Source organism: Tursiops truncatus, chromosome 9, assembly GCF_011762595.2.
Source record: "Tursiops truncatus isolate mTurTru1 chromosome 9, mTurTru1.mat.Y, whole genome shotgun sequence".
In the NCBI taxonomy this organism is placed as follows: domain Eukaryota; kingdom Metazoa; phylum Chordata; class Mammalia; order Artiodactyla; family Delphinidae; genus Tursiops; species Tursiops truncatus.
The window spans coordinates 55237674-55253564 of NC_047042.1; the positions used below are offsets into that span (position 1 = coordinate 55237674).

At 41.6% G+C, this 15891-nt stretch overlaps 1 protein-coding gene and 1 long non-coding RNA gene across 4 annotated transcripts in view; one reads left to right on the forward strand and one right to left on the reverse strand.

The window, feature by feature from the left end:
* The window catches only part of LOC109548576 (uncharacterized), a 187600-nt gene that overhangs the window by 55235 nt on the left and 116474 nt on the right, over nt 1–15891 (forward strand). The gene's annotated exons all lie outside the window — the stretch shown is intronic.
* On the reverse strand, nt 529–3847 carry NPVF (neuropeptide VF precursor). The gene is made up of 3 exons (XM_004313294.3): nt 3679–3847; nt 2090–2496; nt 529–580 (listed from the first exon to the last, which is right to left on the reverse strand). The coding sequence occupies exons 1-3, from the start codon at nt 3814–3816 to the stop codon at nt 529–531; spliced, it is 597 nt and encodes a 198-aa protein (XP_004313342.1). The 5' UTR covers nt 3817–3847.

The window sequence follows — 15891 nt, forward strand, 5'->3', positions numbered from 1 at the left end:
ACTGTCTTTTTCTTTTATCTTTCTTTTAAAAAAAATTTTCAATCTATCACGGATTCACTAACAGTTGATGCAATGGCAGAAATAGGTGTATAAAAATATTTGTAAATAATTTATTATTCATGTTCATTTATTTGTCAAACATGTTATTCTGTTAAATTGTTTAATATTCATCATAAAATTTGCCAGGCTACTCCTCTATTTAATTTTTTACTTAAGTGTGACTGTGTTCATACGATAGTGGTGTGGCAAATCAGTCTCTCTCTCTCCTCTTCTCCCCATTACTAGAGGCTTCTTAAGTATATTCAATGCTCTTTTTATTTAGACAAGATTACTTCATCTTTCATTTCATCTTTACATTACAATATTCTTCACATTTTTTTAAAACTTTCAATATATTAGCTGTACTGAGAAGGAAAAATTGCTGTGAATGATAATCTATTAAGAGAGGGCAATGACTTCATGCCTTGTTGTCTTCACCTCAGAGTTGTTACAGCTTTATGTCGTCTTTAGGAACAGGCTCCAGATTTCTTATTTTTCTTGTTTCAATTCTGCATCATCTATTTTCTTCAATCCCAGTCTCCTAAAATGTAAGCAGTACAAAATATTCTCATCCATCACAACAATAGCATGTAAAAGAAAGCATATGCAAATGCAGGTCATGACCCTAATTGCCTAATTATACCTGAATTGAATTGTGTTGCACTTGAAATGAATGGGATGTTGATGGGATCCTGAATTTGTCATGGGCACTTAGAATGACAATGTTACCGTTGACTCATCTCTCTCCCACATCGCCACCCCACTCCCAACATCTGATTAGTTGCCAACCTCTACCTGTACAATATCTCAGGACCTCAGCAGAAACATCAGTGGTTCTCCTTTTCCTGATAAGCAACATTCAGAATATTTTATGTGGCTCTGAATATCTGCACCCTCTGCTCTTACCCCACCCTTCTTGTCTTCTTTCCTCTTCTCACCAAACTGAGCCCCAGCTCTTCTTGGCTCACCTTGCTTTAGTGCCTTTGCTCATACTCCTCTCTTTGCCTGAAAATACCCTCTCTCTTCCCTCTAGTCTCTGAATGTTCAAAATAGAGTCACCATTCAAAGTCCAACTCATGAAATATCCCTGGATTCCCACATGAAGAAACATTCTTTTTTTTTGAGTCTCTGTAAGACCTTATTAGTGCCTCTCATATCATTTCATTTATCCTATCAAATATTGAGGGCTTACTACCTGCCAGACAGTTGTAGGCGTTGGGAATATGACAATGGACAAAACTTATGGGATTTATAGAACTGAAATTCTAGTAAAAAGGATGAACCCTAAATATATAATATGTCAGATGAGGATAAGTACCATGGTAAAAATAAATCAGGAGTTCTCTGAGAAGCTCTCACTGATGTCACAACCTGCCTCCTTATTTCCTTCAGGTCTTAACCAAAGGGTCAGGTTCAATTTTATATAAAAAATTTTTTTAACATATGCTCTGTACTAGAACATAATAGTAGCTTATTAAATTTTTGAACCTCTTGTGGTAGCTTGTGCTCTGATTTGTACTAGTAGATAATTCAATAAATACATATCAATATAAAGAATGATTATAATAACAGGAATTATTTATAAAAAGATCCTAGAAAAAGAAATTTTGATTTAAAGTTGAGGAAAAAGATCTTCTGAATTTGAGACCTGGGTTATTGAGATGGTGTCCTTTGTACCTGCAGGCAACTCCCTCATGCAGGACCTTTTATGCTAGAGAGGTCAAATGTTGGACAATATGTCATAGGCATGAATTCCCGATTCCGTCATCGCCTGTTATTACTTAGTGACTGGCTGTAGAGTAATGAGAGGGATGCCCATATGTGGCTTAGGGGAAGCTATCTCATTATTTCATACCTGTAGTCGTGTTTATAACTGACCTTCTATAGCTCTCACTTTACAGGTGTTTATTTCCCTGTGCCTTTTCCTTTTGCCTTCCAAGAAACCTAACTTTCTTAGAAACTTCTTTTGAAAACACGTAAGCCTTTTTAAACTTTCCGGATTAGCTCTACATAACTGCCTATGCATTTTAATTGGTATTCAAGTATTTACCTTAGGTTCTTTTGATCAGGATTCTGGATTTCTTGGGGCTGGCAGGTCACGGAGTAAAGTAACCCATTGGCAGATGATGAATGCATGGATTGTTGGAGCAAATCACTCAGTGTCTTGGTGACACTTTTGGCTATTGTTGTTCTCCCAAACCTTTGGGGCAGATTAGGAACATGTCTCGAGATGCTGTCCTCTGTATTGCTTCCAAATCTCAGAGGCGGGTTGGCCATCGCCCCAGTGCTTCTTTCTTCTTCCATGGTCCTCCCAAATCTCAGTGGCAAGTTGGCTACTGAGGGTGACATTTTGTTGACTGCAGGTGTACTCATCTTAATGACGTTTTTTGGACCCCAGTCTTTTAACTCTTCAAAATTGAGACTTCTTTCTTTTCCCCAGCAGAGATCTCCTCTAGGCTATAATTAGAAATAACCATTAAAATAACATTATTATTATAAGCAATGGATTTAAACCCCAAATTAAGTTAAATCCAGACTTTAATCTGTAGGATTGTTAAAGCTATGAACAAAGTTTGTGCTTTCATGTGCAGAATTTTTAAAATAAATAATTTGTATTAAGCTTCTTAAAGCAGTCTAGTTTCACCGTCCCTGGACTATTGTAAGACAACTCTAAAATATTAATAAAATATATACAGTGCATGCAGCAATGTGTTCGAGCAGCAAGAACATAATGAAGTAGTGAAATGAGGCAAAAGTTTATTTTACTGCAGTTATTCTCCTTCAGTTTTGATTCATGTTGTTTATGAACTATTTCATAGATTTTTATATTTTGTTTTTAGAGACACCTCCCACTGCCTCTCCATTTCTCTTGTTTCCCTCCTCTTTAAAAGCCAGAGTGGTGGGTTCATGAAAGCAGAGATGCTGGCCACATTTTGGGGTACAGCTGGAGGAGACTTCTTTTTTACCTGTTCATATTCAGAGTTCCACTCTAAAAGCATTTCTCAAGAAATTGATTGCATTTTTGTCAGTATGTAAATTATATTAGTAAAACACCGATTGCTTTGTGGGTTACTACACCACTACTATACCAACTTTAAAGCAACCACTTAAAATACAGCAAATATTTAATTGGATTTAGTTTTACCATGAAAGTTTGTCCATATGAAGATTTTTAAATAACTGTTTTCTGATTGTAAAAAGTAATACCTATTCATTTCAGCAAATTTGGGAAATTCTATAAAGGCATAGAGAACAAAATAAAAATAACAGGGAATTCCACCATCTAGGGATAAACATTTTGCTTTGATATAGAAAGACAATTCAAATGTCCAGCTGAAATGTATCCAGTACTTATTTCTGCAACTACTTATTACAGCTGTGCACTTCTGAGTCAAATCAAAAATTAATGCGCCTTATGCTTGCAAAGTATCAAACTCTGCACTAAAATGGTCGTGAGAGGCCAAGCTGTGTGCTGTTGTGCTACCAAATACAAGTTAGAGCCGTACGCTGCCATGCGAATGCTGAAGTGTGACAAAAAACAAAACACGAACTTCTTCCTTACTCTTTACAAAAGCACTGGACTCAGGACAGATGTTCAGTAGTTTATGCTAGTCATGTTAGATAGAGTTAAAAACTTACCTCAGAATATTTGTCATAATTCTTTTTGCTGTGAAGATTGGGCATCATTGATTCATCTGAACAGAAGATGTTTGATGTTAATAAGATTGAAGTGGCTAGAGTCAGTAAAATGAATTGTTTTGATGAAATAATTTCCATTTTGTCCAAAATCTAGAATTAAGTTTATATGTGCAGCCCGATGTCTATATGAAGGGAGATTGTGGTCTTTTTATCCTGTCCAAAAACAAAGGAAAGTTCACTTTCACAGCGAACTCAATCCCACGTGTTTTAAGCACCAACATTAATTAGTGTTTAACTGAAATATGTATGTAAGGAATGTGGGTAATTCATTCTAGGAAGACAGCAACGTTTCTGCTTGCAAATTCATTAACTTTGAAAATAAGTTTCTTCCTTATGAAGAAGCATTTAATTAGATAAGTTTGGGGCCATCGTCATTAAGATTCCAAACAGAATGCTTCATTTCTCTGAGCTCAAACAAGAAGTATTTTCTTTTTGGTGTTTACGTCAATTCTTGGGAGAAGGAAAGAAAAGTATTCAATACATGCTAGCTCTGTTAAAAAAAAAAGTGGTTTTTTTTCACACAAAAGAGTTAGGCGTAGTATTTTCAAAATGTCAGACAAAATTACAAGTGTGAAAAGAATTCCAAATCACATAAGACCCAAATAAAATGCCATTAATTAACTTTTTGTAAAATGCTGTTTGGTTATTAAAAAGCTTCAGGAGTAAATGTCAACTGCAACGTGGAGGGTGTGCATAAGACCCAGCGATTGGCATTTTGACAAACTGGCTGTCTCAGGAGAAGCTGGAGGCAGCTCAAGGCTTTTTGTATTTGCCCTGTGGGCCTTATTTGGCAAAACTGTATAAATCACCGGGATTTTATTTCTATGACGATGCCGCATCCTACCTTCCACCTCAAACCCCTTAAGAACCCTGGCAGAGGATTGGTAAATCACGCACATGCTAATTTTGTTGCTCCCCTAGCCCATATTATTTAGGTAATGTTGTGGTCTGTGCACGGGTTGGAAGAAGAATTTCCAGACACGAAGTATTTTAGAAAAGGGTGAGTTTATTGAGAACAAAGAGCAGAGTTAGTGATGGGCGCTACAGCTACAGCCAGTCGGCTCTCCCCGGTCTATCAGGAAGTCCGCCCACTGTATCTCCTTTCTTTCTTTCCCTGCCCAAGTCGCATGGTGCACGGTGCGTACCTCAGTTGCATGGTTTGTGCCTTAGCCACACGCTCAGGGGTCATCTCTCATGGTCAAGATGTGATTGTTGGGACAGTCGGCCCATTTTGTGCCTTAGTCGTGCGGAGAGATCACTGGGACAAAGGGAATGCCTTTCGTCAGCCAGTGACTCTCAGTACCCCCATTCTACGGCATACAGGCGAAGAATGGGTTCTGGTACGTCTCGGGAGCCTCCCTCAGACTCACCCCTCGGCTGTATCCTTAGGAACTGGAAAAATTTGACCCTGAAAATCTCAAAAAGAAGAGACTCATTTTCTTTTGTAACATGGCTTGGCCCCAGTTTACATTGGGGAACCAAGAACAATGGCCTCTTAATGGCACACTAAATTATAACACGATCCTCCAACTTGATCTCTTTTGCCGGAAACAAGGAAAGGACTCAGAGGTTCCTTATGTCCAGACCTTTATGGCCCTTAGTCAGAATCCGGATCTGAGGGACTCATGCCGCATGTGTCTTTCTGTTGCCGCCTTATCCCCCCGACCCCCTCTGTCTCCCTCTCTAGCAGATCTCCTAGACGACCCTCTACTCGACCTTTCCTGTCCCCCACCTCATCAACCCCCTTTGTTTCAGCCCCCGCCCCCGCCTCAACCCACAGCTCCCCAACAGGCACCCCCTTATCGGGGCGAAAGCCCCCTCTCCTCACACAACATCAAGAACTGCCCAACGCCAGGAAACAGGTTCTAATATGCTCCCCCTAAGGGAAGTAGCAAATGGAGACATGGGCATTATTAGAGTCCATGTTCCCTTTCCCATGTCTGACATTTTCCCAAATTCAAAACAAGTTAGGTTCCTTCAGTCAGGATCCCACCACTTTTATTAAGGAATTTCAGGCCCTCACTATAGCCTTTGACCTGACCTGGCAAGCCATTCACATAGTCCTGACCACTTGTACTCATGAAGAGAAAAACAGGATATGGGCATTAGCCCAAGCTTGGGCAGATGAGTCACAGCTCTGTTTCCAAAACCTGGATGGATGGGGACCCATTTGGGGCTAGCTAAATGACTCTCTTTGTAACTACACCCTCAATTTAAATCAGACTAGCCTGGAGTGGAATCCCTGGTCAGAGGAAAATAAATATGATGTATATGAAGGTAATTTCACTTTGTATTGGGGAAATTCAAGGAAAAATGAGACTAAGAAATATATTAATGAAGACCACATACCCATAAATTGCTCGGCCCTGGGAACTAAATATGTGGGGATCGGTGTGACCACCCGACACTTACTTAGTTTAACCTCCCGACAAGACTTTCCTCCAAAATATAACATAATTCAACTAATATTTAGAAATTTGTTATGCCAATCCCCCCATCACACTCATAATCAGTCAGAGCCTGGCTTCTCCCCTTTATGTATAGATGATTATTTCCTCAGTGCCTGGCCTTCCCAATGTAATCCTAGGCCATGGGACCCCAGTCTATTTCCAGAGGAAAACTCCCAAAATGTCAGGGCCTGGCTCTGGGGACCCACAACAGGGATATCCTTGAGGTGCACCAGATTTTCATTTCTATGCAGTAACAGGGTCTGTATGGATCTTCCCACACTTTGGAGGGACTCCTGCACAATTACTGTGGTGGTCCCAGAGGTGACCATTATGACTACAAAGGATTTAGCTTCCTTAGGCATTCCCAACCTTGGGTCCTTCCTCAAGGAGGCCTTCAGACCTGTCTGGGAGAGACAAAAACAAACCACTGATTGGGGGGACATGCTTATGATAACCCAGTTCTTGAACTGCCTGAAATAGTACACAGCGTCTGTAGAGGGCTCTTTGGTTTGCAGGCATACCCCTCTTAGAGAGGAGCATTCTCCATCGCACCATCATGGTCCAGGAATCTTGGAATGCTACAGTAGCAGCCATTGAGGAACAGCAGTCAGCCCTAGGCTCTCTGGCCAAGGTGCTTTTACAAAATAGGAGGGCCAAAAAAAAAAAAAAAAAAAAAAATAGGAGGGCCCTTAATGTTATAACAGCTGAGGTGGGAGGTGTCTGTGCCCTACTAAATGAGACAGGCTGCTTCTATGTTCATACCTCTGGCCAGGTTGAAGAAGACCTTCAGAGTCTAAAGAAAAAGATCAAATTAACAGAATATTTAAAAGAGAGAGCAGAACAGTGCCCCAGCTGGCTTTCCAGCCTCCTCTCCTCTATGGGGATCCAGATATGGACATGGCTGTTTCCCTTGTTGGGACCATCAATCCTGATAGCCTTTGTTTTGTTGTTTGGACCCTGCATATGAACACATTATCTAAGTTCATCTCCCAACAGGTTCAAAAGATTCAATTCCAGATGGTGCTACAACAAGGATACCAGCCAGTTGGCACATGGACTGTGTTGGAGCAAGCCACCTTATCATTCCGCGGACTCTCATCTCCCTCCGTAAATACACCCTGACAGAGAGTGGGTATCGGGAACCCAGGACCCCTATAACGCCCCTGTCCAGCAGGAAGAAGCTAGGAACGGTCATCACCCCTTTCCCCAATAACCTGGGCTCCTCTGGCCGGAGATGGGGATAGGTAGATAGTCAGTCATGAATGGGGTATTAAGGGGCCAAAGATTGGCCCATAAATAAAAAGAGGGGAGAATGTGGAGCCCTGCATCAAGGACACCCTACATAAAGGACACAGGACAAAAACTCTGGAATTAACCAATCCCCCATAACAACTGTTGCCATGGGCTCTCCTGGTCTAAACTGGACAGCCCCCCGACTCCATATCAGGTAAAATATTCACCATGTAGCAACCTTATAGCATCCTGACCAATCACCTAATGCCATCCTGCCAGCAGGAATTTTCTTTGTCTTGAGGCTATAAAAGTTGGCTACTAGCCCGCAAAGGGGGTCCACTTTCCCTGGCTAACAGGAAGTCGGCCCGCTGTTCTTGCAGTGACCCTTCTCTTTTATAAACTCTGTCTTCCTTACATTCTGCCTTGTGTCTGGAAATTCTTTTCCAACCTGCGCTCGGACCACAACAGGTAATCTTGCATTGCCACAGGCGCATGGACATCATGGCATAAGAAAAGAATTTACAGAAATAAATGCTTATTTACTGAAATGCCAAAGCAGGTCTCTTTTGGAGCAGCTGACTGGTATTCTATTTACTTATTCATTTGGCTGCCTTGCATCTTTGTTGCTACACCCGGTCTTTCTCTAGTTGTGGCGAGCGGGGGCTACTCTTGGTTGCGGTGCATGGGCTTCTCATTGTGGTGGTTTCTCTTGTCGTGGAGCACAGGCTCTAGGCGCGTGGCCTCAGTAGTTTTGGCTCACGGGCTCTAGAGCGCAGCCTCAGTAGTTGTGGCGCACAGGCTTTGTTGCTCCACAGCATGTAGGATCTTCCCGGACCAGGGCTCGAACCCATGTCCCCCGCGTTGGCAGGCGGATTCTTAAACGCTGCGCCACCAGGGAAGTCCCTGACTGGTATTCTTAAAGACCTCCTTTATCACTAGACTGCCTAGGTTCTAGAGAAATCATTACTTGTTCCCACCTCTCCATTCAACCCTCTCAGAAGAAAAAGACCTTGCACTGATCGATTTCTAACACTCCAGCTACTTCTAGATACAGGCACTTAGAGCTGAATTCACAAAAGAGCAAGTCATAAAATTGCACCTTTTATGTCAAGAATTGTACCACCTCTAGCTTCTCTCACCAACCTACCATAATTTGAGGTATGAGATGGGCAGAAGTGAAGACCTTTCTCTCTATTAAAGATCTACAGAATAAATCAGAAAGTTGAAAAACAATTGTGGGTAAACACATGTACCCCAAGGTCACACTTGCCTGTGACCTCTCTTAGGCAGTTGACATCACTGGTCTCATTTATTTTGGACTCTGGTAGCCAAGAATCCCCACAGCAGGAGGCAATTAATTCAATTCATAGTCTACTGTTAATTTTGCAATGTTGTTATTGGATTATTTGGGTTTAATTTCCCTGAGGATTTAATACATTTCTCTTCCAAATTGTTCCTTTGCAAACTGCTGATGGAACTTCCTGTTTATTGTGGTCAGTAGATCCAAACTTTTGAGAATTGGGTGAAGCAAGGAGCAAGTTATGTTGGCCGAGTTCAGGCTCTGGAAAAAGTGGAATGGATCAGCCTGGGTCTCTTTCAAAACATGCTTGTATGTAGTTGTTTCAAACTTTAGCAGTTCACCAGTCTTCAGTGCTGCTACTCGGGGTTTTGGCACATCAATTAATTTTTCTGACTGCAGTCAGTATCCAGAGTAGCTGATGTGACTAATTACTCCCTTGCCTCGACTGGGTTTAAACTTCCAAGTTTAGAGTATAATTAGAGTTCTAATCTTATTAATATAGGGCTTGGCTCTTTTCAACTACATCTTCCATTAGCTTTGAAAATGTTAACAGGTATAAGAGAACATTACCTAACATACACAATACGAAATCACCATAAATCTTTTGATGAAATGTGCTGCCAAATACCTAGCACATTTAGGGATTCTTGATGAGACATATGAGCATACAAAAATAAAATCTATCTCCCTGACGTGTGGCATTTCCACACATGCTTCGTTTACTAAGACTTTAGAGAACTTAAGCCTCCTCCCTTCTAAGCTTTTCTCTCCATCCTGGACACTTCTGAGCTTTGGAAACCCCAGATACTTAGCTTCCTACCAGACAGTGCTGTTGGGATGTCCCACAAGCATCTCAAGTCCAGTATGTCCAAAATGGAATTTATCCATTCAATACCTGTCTCTCCTCCTGTTTTCCATTTCAGTGAATAGTTACTATATTTGTCAGGGTCCAATCAGAAGACAGAAAACACACAGTAATTTGAATAGGAAATGGTTAATATAGGGAATTACTAGTTATAACAGGAGATTAGCTATAAAGGGGTAAAGAATACTCGAGGGCCAAGGGAGAGTATCCAAGGGAAGGACAAACTGACTGGAATTCAGCCTGTATTGGAGAAGGTGTGGATAGTAGAGAAGTCTGTTGGGTCACCCCAACAGAGTGTTGGGTCTTCCGCATCACGGTCTACAGTTAATTGTGTTGTTTCTAGTTTTGAGCTATTGCACTCAATAATAATGGCCTATATTTTTTGACCACTTGTCATGTGCCAGGAACTGTTCTGTTAAAGTGCTGTTAAGCACTTTGTGAATTAGCTTCTTTATCTTTCATGATAATCCCATGAGCAGGTACCATTATTGTTCCTATTCTACGGAAAGGGAAACTAGGACACAGAAAGAGTAAGTAACTTTCCCTATAGGTGGCAGATCCAGGATTGAATGCAAGCAGTCTGAACACTCACTCCCTATGCTGGTCTGCCCAATCAAGCCTGTTATCTCCTAACTTCTAGATAGCTCTTACAGCTGTTCATTTTTCTCCATCCCCATTGCTTTTACTCAGTTCATCGTTTTCTCTTGCCTAGACCTTTGTGTTTGTCCTCTTCAGTTCTTCCTCCACCACACAATCAGAAAAAAATTTATAATACAATATATTTATGATTTCTTCCTTAATATCTTCCAGTGGTTTCCCACCTCCCTCGGAATCCCTAAGCCCACTCTCTAGGACCTGTTCTCTGCTTATTTCTCCAGCATTCTCTCTCACCATTCCCTACCAACTCTGTTTTATGACTAACTTCTTTCTGTTCTTCCAAATGGATGAGGTTTCTCTTGCCTCCAGGCCTCTGCCCAGGATTTTCCTGTGCATGGGGTATGTATCCACTCCCCTCTGTCCTTCTTACACCGATTCATTGTTTGGGTCTCAGCTGAGGCATCCTACGTTGGGAGAAGACTCTTCTGACTTGGCGTTCCGTCAATGGCTCCTTTCACTGACTTGCCCTGTTTCTTGTCTCCTCTTCTGCTGCTCTGTAAATTGTGTGAGGGCGGGACCTTGCTTTTGCAGATCATAGGAGTATTTCTATGGTCTATCTCACAGATGCTCAGAAAATTTTATTTCTAAATAAATGAATAAATTTTTCATTAGTATTGAGAATAGGAGTTAAAACTGAAGTTGCTTGTTACTTATTTTTCCCGGTTTTGGCCACCGACCAGAGTTTTCTCTTTACTGAGACTTATATATATTTTTTAATTTAAAAAATTTTTTTGCGGTACGCGAGCCTCTCACTGTTGTGTCCTCTCCCGTTGCGGAGCACAGGCTCCAGACGCGCAGGCTCAGCGGCCATGGCTCACGGGCCCAGCCGCTCTGCGGCATGTGGGATCTTCCCGGACTGGGACACAAACCCGTGTCCCCTGCATCGGCAGGCGGACTCTCAACCACTGTGCCACCAGGGAAGCCTGAGACATATATTTTTAGACCTTAAGTTTGTGGCTTATTCTGAAACCATAGCATCTTAACATTCTCTTGCTGAGGATTCGCATCGAGGGCTTTCCCAGACTGAGACCTCTACATGGACCGTCAGGGATAGGTAGGTTGAATGTGAACTTAGGTTTATTCTGTTGTAGTGGAGCATGCAGCTTGATAAGTTCAATATGTCCTGATGGATCCAGCTGTGTTGATGAGCCAAAACACGAGGAAGGGTGTGAAAGGGGACTGCACAGCCCTAAGGAGGGCATCCTGATGATGCTTCAGGGTCTCTCACTAGGCAGACTTCTTAGGCCCACTGGCTGAGCACAGAAAAGGGTTCTCTGATTGCTTATTATTTGTTCACAACCACTAGCTGCACGCTAACCTCTGGCAGGCAGTCAGAGTTGGGGACAAATCATTTCCATCAATCAGGAAGTGAGCTGACTTGTTTTGGGTTTAGGACTTTGTAAGGCTCTGGTTTATCTGAACTCCTAGTAAAACATTTCAAATAAGAGACTGTTTTTGTGCCATGGGCTGTATGTTTTTATTTAAATCTTTATATAGAAGGGCCAGCTCACTCCACACATTGATCTAGGCCCCCTGAGGCCGTGGCAAGATCTACCAAAGAGGTGATGAATTTTAATATCCAGAGGAACCTCATTATAGAGCCCTTCTTCTTACCCTCAACCCAGCCATTTACTTCCAGGCACTTGCCTTTTTACACTGCTTATTTCTTCCTTTCTCTCTAAGCATAATCCAACTGCTATGCTATGCAGAAGAATTGATGGCCATTATAGTCTTATTTTGCATTTCATGTTTGCGAAGTATTTTGCAACTATTTGTTAGTTAATATCTGGCCCTCTTTAGAGGTGGGTGGTGGTATTACTGTATAATTTATTTCAGTATTATGTGTGCAAAGAGAAAGAAATACCTGCCTTGGTTCCAAACAAAAATATCCCTATGCAAATTGTGTAAAATTATTATTTTTAAAATGTGTGGTGGTGCCTTTGTTTCAAGATTTATGAGTGGCTTGTTATAATGAGCTTGTCATATTTTGGTAGCAGGGTTGTATTTTCTTCTGTATTTACGATGACAGATTACAATGCCAGGGCCTTGGAAGGTGCCGATGTGAATGTGAGACAAAGATTATTCCTTTATGTAGTAAAAGCAGTTGAAATTCAATTCTGGTTGAAATAACTTAAAGAGTCAAATTGTAGAATACAAGAAAAGACATTAAATATTTATAAAAATTAATTCACATGATTTATTCTAGGAGGTTGATTAAATGGCAAGGTCGCTATATCTAAAGGACGTATTTTATTTTTTTATTTTTTTTAATTTTTTTTTTTTTGTGGTACGTGGGCCTCTCACTATTGTGGCCTCTCCCGTTGTGGAGCATAGGCTCCGGATGCACAGGCTCCCGACGCGCAGGCTCAGCGGCCATGGCTCACGGGCCCAACCGCTCCGCAGCATGTGGGATCTTCCCGGACCGGGGCACGAACCCGTGTCCCCTGCATCGCATTGGCAGGCGGACTCTCAACCACTGCGCCACCAGGGAAGCCCTAAAGGACGTATTTTAGAACAATACATTGAACAAACTTGCAGTATCAGTATTAGATCTTTCAAACGATATGGTGTGGTACTGTTTAAAAATAATTTAAAGCAATTGTGCAAGGCTGATTAGGAAGCAAACTCTCCTCAGCAAGGCCTTCCAACTCGAGCTTTTATGTTTTTTAATGTTTCATTTTTATTGACATTTTTTCCCTTGCAGGAAAAATGTGTGATTTTTACTAGCCTGGCAGGGGGTTGTGGTACCTCTTGCCAAAGTGTCAAGAAAACTACGAATTCTCTACGTGAGGGACAAAGGCCAGATGTTTACTTAAAACAACACATAGCGTTTATACAAATATAGGTAATGGAAACCAAGACCTTTACTGGGATTTCTTTTTTTTTCTCTGTTTTTGGCCAATCTTGTCTTTTGATATTTTTAAAATAAGCAAGCAGCCATCTTGTTTTTCTAACCTGAGCAGAAGAATTTAGTTTCTTACAAAGTGTGTGCTTTTTCAATACCTTGGGTTTTTTTGTTTTATCTTTGTTTTGAAGGATTCTGCTCCAAAATGTGGAATGTGTTCTTCAAATAATAATTTGCTTTAATAAAAAGAAAGTGTGAGACTTTGAATAGCTTAGGAAGGACCTAGCCTAATCCTTAGGCTGACGTTTTCCACTATCCTGGCCACACCTTCACTGGGGAGGAAATCTGTCGCTTAAACCTACACGGATGTGGGTTTTGGAGGGTATTTAAAAAGACAACTGTTTCTCATCTCAAACAGAGGAATAAGGACAGATGGGTGACCAATAAAAATTAGCATCATCATTCAAATGGACCCTCCTAGATGCTCTTTCATCTCTGATGGAAAAAAATGAAAAGGGGGTGAATTGAAATACGCGTATGAATGGGTTGTTGTTCGTTTATTTTTTTCTTCCTGATTGGGGGTCACGTGGTTTCTGTGCTCCTGTGGGCTCTTGGTGAGAGCTCCCACAAGGTCTGCAGGAGCCATGCAATTGCCTTGGTTCTGAGTAGAAGCTGGCCTGGCTCTGACCACACTTGCACTAACACATGGGCATTTGGACTTTATTCTTTTCTGTTACCAGTCCTTTGGCTTTGGCCATACTTCCTGCCTCTTTGCTCTAGGTCTGAGCTCATGTGAGTACCTCATACCAGTGGGCCCCTGGATTACACTGGCTGGACTTCGTCACTGAGAAGGGGGTTACACTTCTCTTCAACACTGGTTTTATTGCACCCTCAAAGGGATGTGTCCATGACATAGCCAGGAATTACTGCATGGCAGTTTTGCTGGCTAAACTCAGTCAGGTCCATGACATATAAAATGCAACCAATTCTGAGCAAGCAAATAGAAAAGCCCTCGGCCAAATAGTTGTATTTGGAGGGGACACTTAAAAACATACTTTTAAACCTACAGTGACTTTGGGTATAAATTTAATTAAAGGAGAAGATTTTCTGGTAATCTTCTCATTGTAAAAGGTGAGATCTAGACAGAAAATTCTATACTTATGGAGGTTAAATGAACTAAATAAGTGTTAACCTAATCCTGTTAAATATCAACTGGATTTAATTCTAAACTGGGTTTTGTACCAGGTGAATTTAAGAAATCAGATATTTCCTTTTTGAGTACCTATAGTAAAGAAAATAGACAAAGCTAGGAAAGGTTTCAGAATATATTTAGATGCACAAGCAGGCATACCATCTCTAGGGACAATAGCCGATTATAAATACAGGCTTGAATGACCCGGAGCAGTTTAAGAATAGTGGGCTTTGGCTGATGGGCCCTGGTGGAGCCCCTTCTGATTTAATGATAGCAGTAGCCAATGATCCATGGTCTAGAAGCATCAATGTGGATCTTCCAATAAATACCGCCTCTGTCTGTGCCCCATTCCCCAACCTCTACGTCAAGAGCAGTAGAATCGCCCTTCCTATGTTTTCATATACTTTAGGCTGAAGTTTATTTAAATTTATCTCTTTAAAACTTTCCTTAATGAATATCTTGACCTGATCTCATTTGGATTCAAATATCCAGGGGGGAAGGGGTCCTATAATCCTAGGCAGTCCCTGATACACAGGCTAAGCAGGGCGTAGTGAGAGATGGAATAGAAGAAAACTCACTGTGGGCTCACTTTGGACCTCCCTGCCTCCTGAGTGGTTTCCTGTTTGTGTAAGTGTTTTGTAGTTGAGGCCTTCATTATTGAGGACAGCGGCAAAACTAGGCTCTCCTTTACCTGAGAGATTACTCAAATCCTTTGTTGCATATTACTAAAATTTCTAACGTGTTTAAACAAAATGGGGAATTTATTATGAGGATACTGGGATGTCTTATGAATGAGACTGGGGCCTATAGAACATCTGGAGCCTAGGATTCAAATCACCATCAGGACTTTCTCCTGCATCCTCGTTTCTTCTCTCTGTGCATCAGCTTCATTATTGCCTCCTACCGCTGTCTTGATCTCTCTGCTTCTCTATCTGCCAAAACTTCTGAGTTTACACATCCTCAGTTTCAGCCACCCTATGAGAAACTGCCTCGTCTGAGTTCCAGATTCAACATGCCAGGGAAAGATTATGATTGGCCCGGTCTAGGTAAGGTACCCCATCCTGAACCAGTCATTTGTGGCCAGGGTGGGTCACACTGCCCTAACATAGAAGATCCAATTGCAAACCTGTGGAAGAGCTGGGGGTGGGTGGTACTACTGGGAAGACAGTACAGTAGGTGTTCAAAAGAGCAGGAAAGACAGAGTATAAGGGAGAATCTGGACTCTTCTCTCCCTAAATCCAATTCACTTTGCAGAGGAAAACTACTTCCCAAGCTGATGAAAAACTAGTTCTGACATGCAGTCAAAGGGCATCTTAACCATCCTGTGATGGTGTGGCTATTTCTGTTCCTCTCTAAAGGTGCTGAGGAGGTCTTTATCCTAGCCCAGTGATACCAGCAGACAGTGCTTTCATTGCTGCCGTCTAGATCTTTGTTTTTGCAAGCAGCTGCTCTTGGGTGATATTTCTGTGGCTCGTTTGGGGCTTTGATGATAAAAACAAAACAAAACAAAATAAATTCTAGATCTTCCTTCCCCAGGGGCAGCCGAGGGCACAATTCCCAGCTATTTCTCCATATATCCATGAAAAGCGGTGCCAACTTTGAGAGCCTGTA